We start from the raw sequence: 19,519 nt of genomic DNA, 5'->3' as shown, positions 1-19,519 counted from the left end.
GCCGCCTCGCCCGGCTAGTTTTTTGTATTTTTTTAGTAGAGACGGGGTTTCACCGTGTTCGCCAGGATGGTCTCGATCTCCTGACCTCGTGATCCGCCCGTCTCGGCCTCCCAAAGTGCTGGGATTACAGGCTTGAGCCACCGCGCCCGGCCTCTTTTCTTATTTTTTTAATCACATAATTAGTACTTTAGAATATCCTTTAAAGAGAGTTAGGTAATACACAAGGATATAGAGTAGGCTTGCCAGAGGAAATATAGAATGCCTGGTTAAATGTGAATTTCAAATAAACAGTAAATAATTGCTTAGTATAAGTATGTTCATGTTATTAAAATACGCAGGACATACTTATACTTTAAAAGTTGTGGGCCGGGCACGGTGGCTCACGCCTGTAATCCCAGCACTTTGGGAGGCCGAGGCGGGTGGATCACGAGGTCAGGAGATCGAGACCATCTTGCTAACACAGTGAAACCCTGTCTCCACTAAAAATACAAAAAATTAGCCGGGCGTGGTGGCAGGCTCCTGTAGTCCCAGCTACTCGGGAGGCTGAGGCAGGAGAATGGCGTGAACCCGGGAGGCGGAGCTTGCAGTGAGCTGAGATCGTGCCACTGCACTCCAGCCTGGGCCACAGAGCGAGACTCTGTCTCGAAAAAAAAAAAAAAAAGTTGTGGCCGGGCGTGGTGGCTCATGCCTGTAATCCCAGCACTTTGGGAGGCCGAGGCAGGCATATCATGAGGTCAAGAGATCGAGACCATCCTGGCCAACATAGTGAAACCCCATCTCTACCAAAAATACAAAAATTAGCTGGGCATCATGGTGTGCGCCTGTAGTCCTAGCTACTTGGGAGGCTGAGGCAGGAGAATTACTTCAACCCAGGAGGCAGAGATTGCAGTGAGCCAAGATCGAGCTGTTGCACTCCAGCAGTGAGCTGAGATCGAGCCATTGCACTCCAGCCTGGTGACAAAGTGAGACACCGTTTCAAAAAAAAAAAAATAGTATAAGCTATTTATCTGAAATTCACATTTAACCAGGCATCCTGTACTTTTATTTGTGAAATCTAGTAACCTAAACAAAGAATAAAACACAAAAGCCTTCCTTCACCTCTCCACTCCCCTCCTTTCCAATGGTAACCACTATTAACAGTCTGGCACATATACTTTATTTTAAAATTTGAATTAACTACATATAAGCAAATATACAAATACACAATCACACATTCTATATAAAGAAAATCATACTATATAGAGTATCACACTATAATCATACATTGTTCTGCAACTTTTCATTTATCAAATATCTTCAGATTGCTCCATGTCATGACATATCTACCATATTCCTTTTCATTTTTCTTTAGCGACAGTCTTGCTCTGTCACCCGGGCTGGAGTGCAGTGGTGCAATCTTGGCTCATTGCAACCTCCGCCTCCTGGGTTCTAGCAATTCTCCTGCTTGAACCTCCCAAGTAGCTGGGATTATAGGCACATGCCCCTACGCCCAGATAATTTTTTTTTTTTTTGTATTTTAGTAAAGACAGGGTTTCACTACGTTGCCCAGCTGGTCTCGAACTCCTGAGCTCAGGCAATCCACCCGCCTCGGCCTCTCAAAGTGCTAGGATTACAGGTGTGAGCTACCCCACCCGGCCAATATTCCTTTTTATTTTTTTAGATAGGATCTCGCTGTTGCCCAGGCTGGAGTGCTGTGGAGCCATCATAGCTCTCTGCAGCCTTGACCTCCCAGGCTCAAATGATCCTCCCACCTCAGCCTCTGGAGTAGCTGGGACCACAGGTATATACCACCATGCCTGGCTAATTTTTTACTTTTTATTTGGTAGAGACAGAGTTTCCCTATGTTGTCTAGTCTGGTCTCAAACTCTTGGGCTCAAGTGGTCCTCCTGCCTTGGCCTCCCAAAGTGTTGAAATTACTGGCATAAGCCACCGCACCTGGCCCCACATTCCTTTTGATGGTTATATAATGAGCACAAACTGTTTGGGGCCTTTTTAGGGGAGGGGCTGTACAAAGCAAAGTAGCATCTTCACACTTACAGCTTTGTGTGTGGGCATATTATGGTACTTTTCTGCTCTTTAAGTTCCTCTGTGCTTAGTTTACAATAGAAAAGATTAAGGTTTGGAGATTGTTTTCTGTATTATCACCAAGATTACTTTCCACTCTAGTTTTCACTCAGACGTCCTCTGAATTCCATTGTCTTTTCCCATGGTACTCTGTATCTGTCATGTCTACTTCAGATCAGCGGAGAATGCAATTCAAGCTTATGAACTATTTTTCCACGGGATGGAGAGGCTCTCAGGATACAGATCCTGAGCTCATTCGGCCAGTTACAGGTCACAGGTTTCCATTACCCAACTGGTTGGGTACAGATTAAACATTAATCCTTCTCTTCCAGGCCTTTCCTGGTTTGCTTCTTTGCTAATCTGCAGGTGCATCAGAGTGTTGCCATGGACTATCATAATAGAGCTAACACTTACTGAGTGCTTTTTTTTTTTTTTTTTTTTTGAGAGGGAGTTTAGCTCTTATAGCCTAGGCTGGAGTGCAGTGGCAGGATCTTGGCTCACTGCAAGCTCCGCCTCCCAGGTTCATGCCATTCTCCCACTTCAGCCTCCTGAGTAGCTGGGACTACAGGCACCCGTCACCATGCCTGGCTAATTTTTTGTATTTTTAGTAGAGACGGGGTTTCACCGTGTTAAATAGGATGGTCTCGATCTCCTGACCTCCTGATCCGCCTGCCTTGGCCTCCCAAAGTGCTAGGATTACAGGCGTGAGCCACCGCGCCCAGCCTTTTTTTGTATTTTTAGTAGAGATGGGGTTTCACCATGTTGGCCAGGCTGGTCTCAAACTCCTGACTTCAGGTGATCCATCTGCCTCGGCCTCCCAAAGTGTATCCCAGCCACTTTCTAAGTGCTCTACATTTACCTCATTTTATACTCAGAACGTTTCTATGACGTAGATACTATTACTATCCCAATTTACAGATGTGGAAACTGAGGACAGAAAAGTTAAATAACTTGCCCCAAAACACACAGCTAAGTAGTGGCAGAACAAAGACTTGAACCCATACAGTCTAGTTCATGAGTTCGTGTTCTTCAGTATCAAATTATGTGGAAAGCACAGGCTTTCTGTTGACCTTACCTCCATCCTTAGGCATAGGCCAGGCTGATCTCTCTCTCCTGTTCCCACCTCTCCCCACCTTCTTCTCTTTCTGAAAATAGCTTTAAAATCCCATACACTGGTTAACCAAAAGGAGTCCCAAAGAGCCAAACAATCTTTCCTTGGTTTTGTTTCATCTGCTTTTCAGAAACTCAAAAATTATAGAAAAGCAGAATTTTTTTCTAAAAAACAAGATGTTTGACTGTAGAGATTTTTGAGTCCTACTTTGATTCATTCAACAAGTGAACACTGAGCTCCCGCTCTCTGCCGGAGGCATACTGGGTGTTGGAGACAACCACAAAGACAACCGCAGGGCTCCTACCACTCGGGCTTGCAAGAATCCCCTTACAAGTGACCACTGCCTGAAAACAATCACGTCTTGGAGATTGTCAGGCCTCTGAGCCCAACTTAAGCCATCATATCCCCTGTGACCTGCACATATACATCCAGATGGCCTGAAGTAACTGAAGAATCACAAAAGTGAAATTTAAATGGCTTGTTCCTGACTTACCTGATGACATTCCACCACAAAAGAAGTGAAAATGGCCCAGTCCTTGCCTTAACTGATGACAGTACCTTGTGAAATTCCTTCTCCTGGCTCAAAAAGCTCCCCCACTGAGCACCTTGTGACCCCCGCCCCTGCCCACTAGAGGACAACCCCCTTTGACTGTAATTTTCCTTTACCTACCCAAATCCTATAAAACGGTCCCACCCCATCTCCCTTCGCTGACTCCCTTTTCGGACTCAGCCTGCCTGCACCCAGGTGATTAAAAAGCTTTATTGCTCACACAAAGCCTGTTTGGTGGTCTCTTCACAGGGATGCGTGTGAAAGAAATAAGCAGCACTCGCCAGGCCAGTTCCTTGGTTTGGAGGAATAGTTGGTTTTTTTTGTTGTTTGTTTTTTCCCCCATAATTATCAGGGTTTTTTTTGTTTTTGTTTTTTTGAGACAGGGTCTTTCTCTGTCACCTAGGCTGGAGTGCAGTGGTGCCATCACGGCTCATTGCAGCCTTGACCTCCGGGCTCAGGTGATCCTCCCACCTCAGCCTCCCAAATAGCTGGGACTACAGGCATGCACCACCACACCTATATACTTTTTATATTTTTTTCTAGAGACAGAGTGTTCCCGTGTTGCCCAGGCTGGTCTGAACTCCTGAGCTCAAGTGATCCTCCCACCAAGGCCTCTAACAGTGCTGGGATTACAGGTGAGAGCCACTCTGCCCCTGGAGGAATAGTTTTTAAGAATTATACTCTAGGCCGGGCGCGGTGGCTCAAGCCTGTAATCCCAGCACTTTGGGAGGCCGAGACGGGCGGATCACGAGGTCAGGAAATCGAGACTATCCTGGCTAACACGGTGAAACCCCGTCTCTACTAAAAAATACAAAAAACTAGCCAGGCGCGGTGGCGGGCGCCTGTAGTCCCAACTACTCGGGAGGCTGAGGCAGGAGAATGGCGTGAACCCGGGAGGCGGAGCTTGCAGTGAGCTGAGATCCGGCCACTGCACTCCAGCCTGGGCGGCAGAGCAAGACTCCGTCTCAAAAAAAAAAAAAAAAAGAATTATACTCTAAGCACAGCAGAAATCCTGTCTCTGAAAAACCCTTTAGAACAAATTTTATATTACCTTCAAATGTTACTCATATGGTTTGGCTTTGTGCCCCCACCCAAATCTCATCTCAAATTGTAATCCCACCTGGCGGCGGTAATTGGATCATGGGGGCGGTTCCCCCATGCTGTTCTCGTGATAGTCAGTGAGTTCTCACGAGATCTGATGGTTTAAAAGTGGCAATTTCCCCTGCTTTCCATCTCTGTCCCACTGCCACGGAAGATCTGTCTAGCTTCCTCCTCGCCTTCTGCCATGATTGTAAGTTTCCTGAGGTCTCCTTATCCATGAGGAACTGTGAGTCAATTAAACCTATTTTCTTTATAAATTACCCAGTCTCAGGCAGTTCTTTTAGAGCAGTGTGAAAATTGACTAATACAGTTACTAAGCTTTCACATCAAATCAGAATTACAAAAAGTGACAATCCCCAAATCCCAAATAAGGCATGGCTAAAAATCTGTTTTGAAATGCAGAAAATACTGTTTTCCATGAAAATGTTCCAAGTCCTGGGTCAAGCCATGAATGTTGATTTAACCAAGACAATTGCTGAGCTTAGAGTAGAGGAAATGCTCGCCCCTTTTCCTGGGCAAGGCACTGGTGAGAATAAATTAATAAACGCTTAATCATGGGATATGGCCCTTTCCATTCCTCTAACATCCCAAGGACCACAACTATGACATCCACATCGGACAGACCAAAATTAGCCAGCATGCACTAAAGTCTGAAATAAAATTACTCACCACTCTCAATCAAAACCTCCATTCACAGAATGACTTATCCTTTGGTTATATGAAGAAAACAATTAACTTTAATTAATAAGCACTTTAGTAATCTCAGATGATTTATATACTTTTTAGTGGCTTCTTGCTGTCCTAGATGAATCTCCATGCCATTTTCTGCAGTGTTAATTAAGTGAAATAAAAAGTTCTAGTAGAGTGATAGATGGTATTTGGGGGCAAAGGAAAGAAAGGGGATAACAATTATTAATTGCTCACTCTGGTCAGAGACATATCAAATATGTGGTCAGATATGGTCAGACACATATCACAGCCCATAGCTCATTAAATCATCACAATCCATTTGTTTCACGTGAGGAAATAGGTCTGGAGAGTTTAAATAAATTGCCCGGGGTCACACGGCTTTAAGGAAGGAAGCATAACTTTAAACCAGGAATTCTCAATGCTCACACCAGGGTGCTCCTGGTCGTGTGTGACATTAAACTACAGCCTCTAACTTGATCCTTTATTTCCCTGATCCCCTCTTCTGAACCCAGGTTTTCTAAAGGCACTAAATTTACTTTTTCTATTTTTTCCTTAATGCCTCTCATGGCAGTTAATAGCCAGATCTTTGGTGGTAACTGGGGGAAACATGAAAAGGAAGGTGTTTCGATGATTGTATGAGTAGGTTGTTTATACCTGCGGTTTATAAGCAAATATTCTCAGCACAGGCTTTGAAAGAAATCATAATGACTGTAGGTGGGACATGCCAATGAAAAACACTTTTAGGCTGGGCGTAGTGGTTCACGCCTGTAATCCCAGCACTTTAGGAGGCTAAGGTGGACGGATCACTAGAGGTCAGGATTTTGAGACCAGCCCTGACCAATATGGTGAAACCCCGTCTCTACTAAAAGTACAAAAATTAGCCAGGTGTGGTGGTGCCCACCTGTAATTCCAGCTACTTGGGAGGCTAATGCATGACAATCGCTTGAACCCAGGAGGTGGAGGCTGCAGTGAGCCGAGATCGCGTCACTGCACTTAAAAAAAAGTTTTTTTCTTTTCTTTTTTTTTTTCTTTTGAGACGAAGTCTTGCTCTGTCACCAGGCTGAAGTGCAGTGACACAATCTCGGCTCACTGCAACCTCCGCTTCCCAGGTTTAAGCGATCCTCCTGCCTCAGCCTCCTGAATAGTTGGGATTACAGGCATTCGCTACCATGCCCAGCTAATTTTTATATTTTTAGTACAGACGGGTTTCACCACGTTGGCCAGGATGGTCTCCATCTCTTGATCTTGTGATCCGCCCACCCAAAGTGCTGGGATTACAGGCGTGAGGCACTGTGCCCGGCAAAAAACATTTTTCAACACAAAAAAAGGTAGAAAAACTCATAGGAGGCATTACTGATGTTTCTAGGCTGTTGTAGCAGGACAAAATTCCTCAGACACCAAGTTAAAGAAGGAAGGAGCTTTATTCAGCAGACTTGCGTCTCAAAAGCTGAGCTCCCCGAATGAGCAATTCCTGTCCCTTTTAAGGGCTTACAACTCTAAGGGGGTCTACATGAGAGGGTCGTGATCAATTGAGCAAGCTGGGGGTACCTGACTGGGGGCTGCATGCACTGGTAATCAGAACAGAACACAACAGGACAGGGATTTTCACCGTACTTTTCCATACAGTGTCTGGAATCTATAGATAACATAACCGGTTAGGTCAGGGGTCGATCTTTAACTACCAGGTCCAGGGCGCAATGCCAGGCTGGCTGCTTGTGGATTTCATTTCTGCCTTTTAGTTTTCACTACTTCTTTCTTTGAAGGTAGAAACTGGGCATAAGACAATATGAGGGGTGGTTTCCTCCCTTACTATAACTAAAAATTTATATAATTTTCTTCTTTAGAATTCCATGAAAGAAAAAAAATCTCATTTTCCCAGGGAGAAACTGAACCATTCTGACCTCTGGTTATGGCTGTCATCCAAACAGTTTATATAACCTGTCTGGGAAACTGGAGATTGTTCATCTCTAACTCTGCAGTTACAAAAGGACCATGTCTCATGGAATTATTCACGCTCAGATCTTCCGCATGGCTCAAAACCATTTTTGAGATATGGTAATGTCAAGATAGCCCCTTATTCTGTCAAATCTTTTAAAAAAAATTTTAAATTTATATTTATTTATTTTTATTTATTTTAGAGACAGGGTCTCACTATGTTGCTCAGGCTGGTCTCAAATTCCTGGCCTCAAGCGATCCTTCCACTTTGGACTCCCAGGATTACAGGCATGAGCCACCATGCCGGCCTCTGTCAAGTCTTATTACTTTAAATTATTTACCTCTGTTTGTTTATATATGTTTATATACTCTGACATTTTAAAAGAATATACAGTGAAAATTAAGTCTCCTTCCCACCCCCTGCACCCTGGGTACCCAGGATCCTTTCTTAACAACTACTGTTACCAGTTTATTGTTAACATAGGTTTTAATGCACTCGAAATATAGTATCACACCATCAAAATAGTAACAGAGTGCTGTATATCTCCCCTGCAAGAGTCACAGCCCACACCTCTACAACAAACACTGGTTAACAAGAGAAAAGCAAAACAGCTGGGCACAGTGGCTCATGTCTGTAATCCCAGCACTTTGGGAGGCTGAAGTGGGAGGATTGCTTGAGGCCAGTAGTTCGAGGCTGCAAGTGAGCTATAATTGCACTACTGCACTCCAGCCTGGGTGACAGAGTGAGATTCCCCCTCTAAAAAATAAATAAAAAAGCCAAACAAATGTATTTGATTATAGTTTTATGTGACAAAGGAGCTTTCAGAATGAAGACCCACAGATACAGGGAAAACAATCCATTTTTATGCTTAGGTCCAGTGAAGCATGGACAGCCATGTAGAAATATGATTGGACAAAAAAGGTAGGATCTGTTGCTAATAGAGGGAGTGGGGAAACTTGGCAAGGCCTGTGTTCAGATTTTTCTTGGCCTCCCCATGCAGCATTCCTTCCTCCCAGGTATGGGGCAGGACTCCTCTGAAATGAGGGTCTTACTTTCTTTATGGTCAGCTGTTACACAGAAAGGCAGAGGGAAAGGTTAGAGTATATTTTTATTTTTTTGAGATGGAGTCTCACTCTGTCGCCCAGGCTGGAGTGCAGTGGCGCAGTCTCGGTTCACTGCAACTTCCGTCTCCCGGAAGCGATTCTCCTGCCTCAGCCTCCCAGGTAGCTGGGATTACAGGTGCCTGCCAGCAGCCTGGCCAACATGGCAAAACCCCATCTCTACTAAAATTACAAAAACATTAGCTAGGCATAGTGGTGTTCAACAGAAAGCTGGGTTTTGTTTTTTTACCTTAGGAATCTGAAATTTGCTCTCTGTTTTTTAAGATAAGAGTTTCACTCTGTCACCCACGCTGGAGTGCAGTGGCACAATCTTGGCTCACTGCAACCTCCGCCTCTCGGGTTCAAGTGATTCTCCTGCCTCAGCCTCCTGACTAGCTGGGATTACAGGCACGTGCCACCATGCTCAGCTAATTTTTTTGTATTTTTAGTAGAGACAGGGTTTCCCCATGTTGGCCAGGCTTGTCTGGCCAACATGTAACCATGAGCCACGTTACATATCTGAAGAACCAGACAGAATGACACACCAAAAGGAAAACCTCAAACCTCCTCTCCAGCAGAATTTGTCTATGCCCCAACCACTAAGCAGAGAGTATTAACTCTCAGTTTCTCTTTGCCAGCTTTATTTCACACCTCATTTTCTGTCTAGTTACACCACGGTGCTAAGAGAGCATGATGTACATTTTCCTTTGCTGCAATCAAGCTGCAATTGTCATTCTTTATGCAATTACTGAGTTAAAGCTGCAGTTGTCATTCTTTCTTTATGCAATTATTGAGTCAAAGTCTATCTCCCCAGCCAAACCACAAGAGTGGGGACCTTGTCTGTCCTGTTGAATGAGGGTCAATGGATTAATAGAGTTTTCAAATGTATGAATTAATGCCTGATCCTAATTGCCCATGGATTCTGGGATAAAAGTCAATCCTAGTTGGTAGGAGACCTGATCTCTAGACACTGAGTTGGTCTTGTCTATTTTGTTCCCTAAATGGTTATTGGGTAGCTGGTGTACTAGGCAACCACTGAGCTTACTGGAGCATTTCTGAGACAACCAGGCCTCAAAGAGAATCTGATCTTCCGGAAGAAGGAAGTAGAAGAGGCAAGTATTTGAATTTCCTTCTTCAAAAGGGAAGCACTGGGAGCCACACCCCCTCTTGCCTGCTCTTTCCTCTCCAGCCCTCTCAAGGGATCGGGCAGTTCAAAGATCAGGCAGTTCAAAGATCGCTCCAGGATCGCTGAAGTGTATCTTACCATCAGCTGACCTTTTACGTTAATTGGGGCAAAGCCTGAACGGATAACCAGAGGCCAACTCCCATAGCTTATTTATTACAGTTTTTCCCAAACGCCGGATGGCCACACAGCCCTCTGTTAGCCTGATGCACGCACTTGCAAGTCAGACAGTCCCAAGCTAGGCGACTTTCCCCCTTGGTCCCTCTCATTGCAAGTGGCCCGATAGATCCGGGAGGTGTGTAGCGTGGGTCTGGGGCCTGCTCGCAGCCCTCTGCCGAGTTCAACCCACCTTCCAACTCCGCGAAGCCAAGCACCACGTCTGAGGCTCTCCCCTGCCTGTCTTTGACCTCTAGGGCTGTGATCGTGCAGCCCCAGGAGATGATGTCCACTCTCAGGAGGTCTGACTGCAGCTGGAACTTTTCCACTGTCCCTCCTCCCGAGGGCAGCTCTCCAAACGCGGCTCTGGTCACCGAAGCCATAGGGAAAGTTCGGCGTGTGCAACTACTGCCCGCTCTTCAAACTCCAGTGCTCGCTAAGCTAGAGGCGACACAAGTTTACAGGAGCAGGGACGTGACTCGGCTCAGACTCCTCCCTTTCCTTGCCTGGATTTAGGGAGTGACCGTTCCTGCAAAAAATAGCCCCTGGGGCCTTTCTAAATCATTCCTTTGCCTGAGGGTAACAAGAGGGGCAAACTTTGCAGCCACGCTTGCAGTTCTTTTCTTTGGCTTGCCCTGGTTGCATTGCATGTTGGGAATTGTAGTTTTTGGGAGGTGAAATTGCATTTTGGGGCCTGTAGTCTTTCTAAACTCGAATCCTGGGTTGACAGTGTTCTACCTCCATCTCCCCACACCTCAACATGTAATGAGCTGGTCATTAATGTCGGTGGCTATCAGACGAAGAGCGGGAAAATATAGATAGCAGACTTACAGTGAGACCGATCTTGGGAGAAAATTCTATTTTAACTCTTTGATACAAGGGGCAAGAAGTACAGTAGTAGTTGGCCGGGCGCGATGGCTCACGCCTGTAATCCCAGCACTTTGGGAGGCCAAGGCAGGGGGATCACGATGTCAGGAGAATCGAGACCATCCTGACTAACACGGTGAAATCCCGTCTCTACTAAAAATACAAAAAAAAAAAAAAAAAAAAGCCGGGTGTGGTGGCACATGCCTGTAATCCCAGCTACTCAGGAGGCTGAGGCAGGAGAATGGCATGAACCCGGGAGGCAGAGCTTGCAGTGAGCCGAGATCGCGCCATTGCACTCCAGCCTGGGCAACAGGGCGAGACTCCGTCTTAAAAAAAAAAAAAAAAAGAAAGAAAAAAAAAGTACACTCATAGTTTAGAAATGAGGTAAATCATTTTGGTCTTCTCTGCACACAGACTTACTGAAGATCCATTCTTTTTGTCCCACGGATGAAGTCCTGGACTTCGTTCTGTTGGAGCCACTACCCAGAAGGCTTTCCTGACAGTCAAAGCTGTGCCAGCCTCGAGGAGCTTGGCCCAGACAGGGTCAGGTAGATGAATTAGGCCTTCCCCTCCGTGTGCGGAGGTGATTAGAGACAGCCTCAGACTCTCTTTACTTCAGGGGACTGGGAAGGGACCTCGGGTGTTTTCTGGCTCCTGAATTCCACAGTTCCTTTAAGAAGGGATTCAGGGAACAAGTATTTATTGAGGTCCTTGTAAATGCCAGGTACTGAACCTTTGTTATCTCCTTTTCTGCAAGTAGGATGGAGTCTTCAGGTATGTACAATTGGAGAGGAAAGACACTAAGGTCATTAAATAATTATCTTGCTTGATCGTGTCTCAGAATTAGCTGAGGACATTTAAAATGCATATTCCCAGGCCCACCTCTGGAATTTCTAATTCTGAAAGTCTAGGGTGAAACTCAGGAATCTGCATTTTTCATATTCCCCAAGTTATTCTTCTGCAGATTATCTAGGACCATATTTAGAGAAATATTGCTTTAAGGCTTGATGACTAATCTGAAATTTTTTTTCCCCAAAAAAGTAGGCTCTGATGGCAGAAGGATTAAAATAAAGCGATTAAGGGCCTTAATGAGATAACATACAGGCACCTATGTATTTCCTTGCTAAGTCTGGCAACTCTAGAGGAGTACTGAGCCTAGGAAGTGGGAGGGTACTGGGAGCCTAAAGACAAATTTTACTCAAGCCATCTGCATAATCATCTATCTTTTCTTGATACTGCTCTTGGCTTGGCTCCTGGGTACTTCAGAGGGTATCCAACTAGACTGTGGTGAGTGCAGAAATGAAATGCATCTTTGATTAGGAAATTAGGAGAATTGGGATTATGTGCCTGGAATCAGATGCTAATGAAACATAATAACTATCTCTCAGCCTCTTCTGTCTGTAATTTAAGGAATATTTAGCATTCTTGCCATAGAGCCTCAATTCTCCATCATGAAGCAGAAGAATTCTGATAGCAATCGAAAAATAAAAAAGACTTGCAACAGGCTTCAGTGGAGCTCAACATATAATAATAAAAAGACCCAAACAAGTGAAATTATAGACTGCATCACACTCATACAATAACCAACAGGCACTCCTATGTGCTGCTTCATCAGAAGTTCTCATAAACTCCGAGTTTCATCAGCCACTTAACTTTGTGGTTGATTCACACATAAGCCCTTTGGCAATGCTGTGTTAGCAAGGATGTCTTAGAATCTCTTCTCTGAGCAGGAAGACCACTTTTTTCTTTTTTCTCAACCTCCAGTTCTCAGTGTTCTGCCAAGCACATGCTGTTACAGAAAGAAAGAAATGCATTTGCATGCCCAATGCTAAATGTCTCTAGGAAAGGTCTTGTTACTCCATTTGGTAGAAAATGAATGTACCATGATATCTCCCTAAAATGTAAAGAGGCCTGGGCGCGGTGGCTCCCACCTGTAATTCTAGCACTTTGGGAGGCAGAGGTGGGTGGATCACCTGAGGTCAGGAGTTTGAGACCAGCTTGACCAATATGGTGAAACCCTGTCTCTACTAAAAATACAAAAACTAGCCAGGTGTGGTGGCAGGTGCCTGTAGTCTCAGCTACTCGGGAGGCTGAGACAGGAGAGTTGCCTGAACCCGGGAGGCGGAGTTCAGGCAGTGAGCTGACATTGTGCCACTGCACGCCAGCCTGGGTGATAGAGAGAGGCTCCATTTCCAAAAAAAAAAAAAAAAATTGTAAGGAGTACCTTTCTCGATTTCATTTTCCTTTGAAGGGTTTAACTAACATATATTGTCGCAAATAGGATTACCTTGTGCTTGAATCAACTGTCAGGCACAAACCTTGATTTTTTCCTCACCCTAATATCCCATTTTCATCCCACAGTGAAACTCTAAAGGAATATCTGTGCACTTAAAAAAAAAAAAGCCTAAATCTAGGGGAAATTCTCCATCTGCACGGAAGTCAGAGATAAGGTAGTAATCTGGAAAATGAAGCACTGTCAAATTTCAGGAGGTATTTATTTTTATTTGGGGGGTAAGGGCCTGAGGATGAGATTATAAGGTAAAGGGAGAAGGGATTATGGCATTTATGTAAAAGGAGAATTACTTAAAGTAGATAGCATTTCCTCTAACGAGAAAGGGAGGTGTCAGGGTGGCCTGGTGAAGAATAAGTTCTGGGTTTTTTCTGTGTTGTTTTGTTTGTTTGTTTTTTGAGAGGGAGTCTCACTGTTGCCCAGGCTGGAGTGCAGTGGCATGATCTCAGCTCCCACTGCAACCTCCACCTCCTGGGTTCAAGCAATTCTCCTGTCTCAGCCTCCCAAGTAGCTGGGACTACAGGTGCCCACCATCATGCCCTGCTAATTTTTGTATTTTTAGTAGAGATGGGGTTTCACTATATTGGTCAGGCTGGTCTCAAACTCCTGATCTCAGGTGATCCACCTGCCTCAGCCTCCCAAAGTGTTGGGATTACAGGCTTGAGCCATTGTGTCTAGCCAAGGTCTGTCTCTTATCAGATAGAGGTAAGTCCCCAAAACTGAGTGCCTGGGGAGCCAGGCATGAGGAAATCTGAACCCTTGGACGCTGCCACCACCTCCTCATTCAACACAGAAATGGCAGGGTGTGGGTCAGACCCTGCTTTCGTAAAAACATTCTGGGCCGGGCACAGTGGCCTTATATCTGTAATCCCAGTACTTTGGGAGGCCAAGGCAGGAGAATCGCTTGAGCACAGGAGTGGGCAACATAGCGAGACCTCATCTCTGCTAAAAGTTAAAAAAAAATAGTTAGGCTGGGCACGGTGGCTCATGACTGTTAGGTCCAGCACTTTGGGAGGCCGATGTGGGCGAATCATGAGGTCAGGAGTTCGAGACCAGCCTGACCAGCATGGTAAAACCCTGTGTCTACTAAAAATACAAAAATTAGCCAGGCATGGTGGCAGGCACCTGTAATCCCAGCTACTCGGGAGGCTGAGGCAGGAGAATAGCGTGAAACCAGAAGGCAGAGGTTGCAGTGAGCCAAGATCATGCCACTGCAGTCCAGCCTGGGCACCAAGGGCGAAACTCTGTCTCAAAAAAAAATTAGCTGGGTGTGGTAGTAGGCTCCTCTGGTCCCAACTACTTGGAAGGCTGAGGCTGGAGAACTGCTTGAGCCTTGGAGGTTGAAGCTGTGGTGAACTGTGATCACACCACTGCACTCCAGCTGAGGTGACAGAGCAAGACCCTGTCTCAAAAAATAAAATAAAAATAAAAACAATATGAAGTTCTAAGCTATTGACAAGCTGCTACACAGAGAAAATTCCCTGAGTTATAATAACCAAACTGAGTCACAGTTTGTCTATAAAAAGACCTGGAAAAAAGATTCTCTCCAGTCACGTTGGTCCATTACCACACTCCTGTTCTCTTTGTCATTTCTCTGAACTCCAACATTGTTTATCGTCAGTTCTCCTTAAAGGGCACTCAGTAGCTACTATCTTAGATGATTCCTTATCTTTCCATGAGTACATTTTTGTTGTTGCTTACTCAACTATTGGCTCTCTGACTTAATATTTTGACTTACATATATATAGATATATATTTTTTTGAGACAGAGTCTCACTCTGTTGCCCTGGCTGGAGTGCAGTGGTGTGATCTTGGTTCACTGCAACCTCCACCTGCCAGGTTCAAGTGATTCTCCTGCCTCAGCCACTCAAGTAGCTGCGACTACAAGCACGTGCCACCAGGCCCAGCTGATTTTTATATTTTTAATAGAGATGGGGTTTTACCATGTTGGCCAGGCTGGTCTCGAGCTCCTGACCTCAGGTGATCCACCCACTTTGGCCTCCCAAAGTGCTGGGATTACAGGCGTGAGCCACCGTGCCTGGCCAGACTTACATATTTTTAATTAATGAATTATTTTTTTGGAGACGGAATCTTGCTCTGTTGCCTAGACTGGAGTGCAATGCTGCGATCTCCACTCACCGCAACCTCTACCTCCTGGGTTCAAGCAATTCTCCTGCCTCAGCCTCCTGAGTAACTGGGATTACAGGCACAAGCCACCATGCCTGGCTGATTTTTTGTATTTTTAGTAGAGACAGATTTCACCCTGTTGGTCACGTTGGTCTCGAACTCCTGACCTTGTGATCTGCCTGCCTCGGCCTCCCAAAGTGCTGGGATTACAAACATGAGCCCCTGCACCTGGCCCCCTTTTTAATTTGTTTTAATTAATTTATTTTTTGAGACAGGGTCTTGCTCTGTAACCCAGGCTGGCATGCAGTGGCACAAACATGGCTCACTGCATCCTCAACCTCCTGGGCTTAAGTAATCCTCCTGCCTCAGTCTCCCAAGTACTTGGGACCATGGGTATGTGCCACCACATCTGGCTAATTTTTAACTTTTTTTTAGAGATGGGATCTTGCTCTGTTGCCCAGGCTAGTTACAAACTCCTGACCTCAAGCCTTCCTCCTGCCTCAGCCTCCCAAAATGCTGAGATTACAGGCACAAGCCACCACACCCAGCCCAACTTATGTATTTTTGCAAACCAAACTCACTCTACTTGATTTCAGATAAAAACTACCTGTACATGCCTGGCGTGGTGGCTCATGCCTATAATCCCAGCACTTTGGGGGGCCGAGGCGGGTGAATGATTTGAGGTCAGGAGTTCGAGACCAGCCTGGCCAACATGGTGAAACCCTGTATCTACTAAAAATTCAAAAATGAGCCGGGCATGGTGGCACATGCCTGTAATCCCAGCTACTCAGGAGGCTGAGGCAGGAGAGTCGCTTGAGCCTGGGAGGCGGAGGTTGTGGTGAGCCAAGATTGCACCACTGCACTCCAGTCTGGGCAACAGAGTGAGACCCTGTCTCAAAAAAAAACAAAAACAAAAAACAAATAAAAAAACTACCTGCACTGGAAGCCAGGAATCTCTGAGAGAATCTTATCAAGTTTAAAAAAGGTAGAATTATTCAGTTTAATTTTTTAATTTTTAATTTTTATTTTTTATTGTTTGGGACAGAGTCTTTCTCTGTCACCCAGGCTGAAGTGCAGTGGCATAATCTGGGCTCACTGTAATCTCTGCCTCCCGGGTTCAAGCTATTCTCCTGCCTCAGTCTCCTGTGTAGCTGGGACTACAGGTGTGCACCACCATGCCTGGCTAATTTTTGTATCTTTAGTAGAGACGGGTTTTGCCATGTTGGCCAGGCTGGTCTCAAATTCCTGACCTCAAGTGATCTGCCTGCCTTGGCCTCCCAAAGTGCTGGGATTACAGCCGTGAGCCACTGCACCAAGCCTTCACAGTTTAATTCAACTCAATTTCATCAAAGATTTTGGAGCAGCTGCTGGGGAAGGCATTATGGGGGGCATGTGAGAAGTTATTTAGGAAGATGCTTTAAATTTGACTGCATGGTGTGTTGCATGTGAGAAGTTATTTAAGAAAATGGATTAAATTTGACTGCATGGCATGTTGCTCATTCATCAAATACTCAATGAGTATGTGCTAGACACTGTGCTAAGTAGTGGTTATACACGGATAAGTAAAAGTTGGTCTTTGCCCTCAAGGAGCTTACAGTCAAATGTGATACAATCCTCATCTCCATCCCCTATAAAAGTGTCAATAAGGCCAGGCGCGGTGGCTCACGCCTGTAATCCCAACACTTTGGGAAGCCAAGGCGGGCGGATCACGAGGTCAGGAGATTGAGACCATCCTGGCTAACATGGTGAAACCCCGTCTCTACTAAAAATACAAAAAATTAGCCAGGCATGGTGGCAGGCACCTGTAGCCCCAGCTACGCGGGAGGCTGAGGCAGGAGAATGGCGTGGACACGGGAGGTGGAGCCTGCAGTGAGCCGAGATCGCGCCACTGCACTCTAGCCTGGGCAACAGAGCGAGACTCCATCTAAAAACAACAACAACAAAAAAAAGTGTCAATAAAATCTTCACACTTCATGACTAGCCAATGCTAGATGAAACAGAATGCCGGGACCTGCCTCAGGATATGTGTGCTTTCAGGGTTGCTCAAAGATGACTAGCCCTGTTAGGATTATTTTAGAATTTCCTAGCACCAAGCACCAAGTAACTATCATATAGTAGATGTTCAATAAATAATTATTGGATGAATCCTGATACATTTATATATACAAGCAATGTTGTAGTAGAAAATTGGCTCTGGTATCAGAAGACCTGGGTTAAACAGGCACCAGTATTTCCTGGCTGGACAATTTGTGCAGCCACTGAGAACCTCAGTTTCCTCATCTGTAAAAGAGGAATAATGTCACATGGTTGGCCTATTCAATTATTATTAATTGACTGGTAGTAAAATGTACTGGACACCATGCTAAAAACTTAGTGTGCACCGTGATAAGCACCCTTATGAGTCAGGCACTATTATCTGGTACAGAAATTGAGACTTAGACAGGTTAAGTTCACAGAGTTCAAGGTCACCAGGTTGGTAAGTCAGGAAACCAAGATTTAATTCTGGGCAGCGTGACTGCAAAGATGGGAACACTTCACCACTTCCTCATATACTGCCTGGTGTTATATAGGTCATCTGAGAACATGGATTCCAAAATACTGTATATTTTAACACATTATAGCAATGTAAAATGTTCATCTTCTAATTTTATGGTAATTACAAGTTTTAAAAGTTGTTCTCTTGAATTAGGTCATGTTGGGCTCATGAGGGCATGGCATTCACTTACCGTAAATAAAGAAGTCTCCAGGAAGAAGGGCTAGTCCTTTGTACCCACAGAGCCTCAAAACAAGACACTCAGCCAGGTGCAGTGGCTCACGCCTGTAATCCCAGTACTTTGGGAGGCGGAAGAAGGTGGATCACTTGTCAGGAGTTCAAGACCAGCCTGGCCAACATGGTGAAACCCTGTCTCTACTGAAAATACAAAAATTAGGGCCGGGCACTGTGGCTCATGCCTGTAATCCCAGCACTTTGGTAGGCCGAGGCAGGCAGATCACAAGGTCAGGAGATCGAGATCATCCTGGCCAACATGGTGAAACCTCAGCTGTACTAAAAATATAAAAATTAGATGGACGTGGTGGCGCATGCCTATAATCCTAGCTACTCAGGTAGCTGAGGCAGGAGAATCACTTGAACCGGGGAGTCGGAGGTTGCAGTGAGTTGGGATTACTGCACTCTAGCCTGGTGACAGAGACTCCCTCTCAAAAAAAAAAAAATTAGTCATGCATGGTGGTGCGCGCCTGTAATCCCAGCTACTCGGGAGAATCACTTGAACCCAGGAGGCAGAGGTTGCAGTGAAAAAAGAAGGCACTTATCACTTCCGGATGTATTATATATTCATTCGTTTATTTGTTATTGGATATCTAGTGCCAAGAGAATGGAAGCTACAAGAGAGTGGGAACTGTCACTACTGCATACCAGTAAGTAGAACAAACTAGTAGATCACTAATAAATATGTGTTGAGTGAATGACTGAATGCTGGAGAGAATGTGAAGCATCTCTTATACACAGCTGGTGGATGTCTCAGTTGGTAAAACCACTCTGGAGGACAAATTGTTGATATCTAAGTCAAGTTGCACATAAACCAGCAACACCTCATTCCTTGTAATATACTCTGGATGATATTTTGCGTATGCATGTAAGAATATTTATAGCCATATTATGTATAAGAATAAAAATGTGGAAACAACTTCAGGTTCTTCAGGTGAAAAGCAGATAAGCAAATTGTGGCATATCCATGCAATGGAAGATGAGAAAATAGGAAAATGATTGCGCTAGGACTCCACGGATCCTCAGACCTGAATTTCATAACTACAATGTTAAGTTGGGGGGGGGGGACAAAAATAGCAGTGACAAAAGGATGCATATATATCATTTATATAATGTTAAAAATTGCAAAACAGGCCAGGCGGGGTGCCTCACGCCCATAATCTCAGCACTTTGGGAGACTGAGGCAGGCGGATAACTTGAGGTCAGGGGTTGGCAACCAGCCTTGCCAACATGGTGAAACCCTGTCTCTACTAAAAATACAAAAAAATTAGCTGGGTGTGGTGGCACATGCCTGTAATCCCAGCTACTCAGGAGGATGAGGCAGGAGAATCGCTTGCACCCAGGAGGCAGAGGTTGCTGCGAGCAGAGATCTCGCCATTGCACTCTAGCCTGAGCAACAAGAGTGAAACTCCGTCTCAAAAAAAAAAAAGAAAAAAAAATTAGCTGGGTGTGGTGGTGGGCACCTGTAATCCCAGCTACTCAGGAGGTCGACGTGTGAAATTAGCACCATCACCAGGTTATCCTACAGTTGCAATCTAAGTATAAAACAAGTTTCTCATTCCCAGTATATTCACAAA

At 45.0% G+C, this 19,519-nt stretch overlaps 1 protein-coding gene across 1 annotated transcript in view; it reads right to left on the bottom strand.

Annotated features, from left to right (window-relative positions):
* LOC105464874 (galactose mutarotase) overlaps positions 1 to 10,518 on the bottom strand; it is a 76,933-nt gene extending 66,415 nt beyond the window's left edge. The window contains exon 1 of the mRNA XM_011712982.2: positions 10,085 to 10,518. Within this exon, the coding sequence (XP_011711284.2) occupies positions 10,085 to 10,274 (190 nt within the window). The 5' untranslated portion in view covers positions 10,275 to 10,518. The remainder of the gene's footprint in view (positions 1 to 10,084) is intronic.
* Positions 10,519 to 19,519: the final 9,001 nt, after the last annotated feature.

This window comes from Macaca nemestrina, chromosome 13 (assembly GCF_043159975.1).
Source record: "Macaca nemestrina isolate mMacNem1 chromosome 13, mMacNem.hap1, whole genome shotgun sequence".
In the NCBI taxonomy this organism is placed as follows: domain Eukaryota; kingdom Metazoa; phylum Chordata; class Mammalia; order Primates; family Cercopithecidae; genus Macaca; species Macaca nemestrina.
This window is presented reverse-complemented; position numbering and strand designations above follow the sequence as displayed.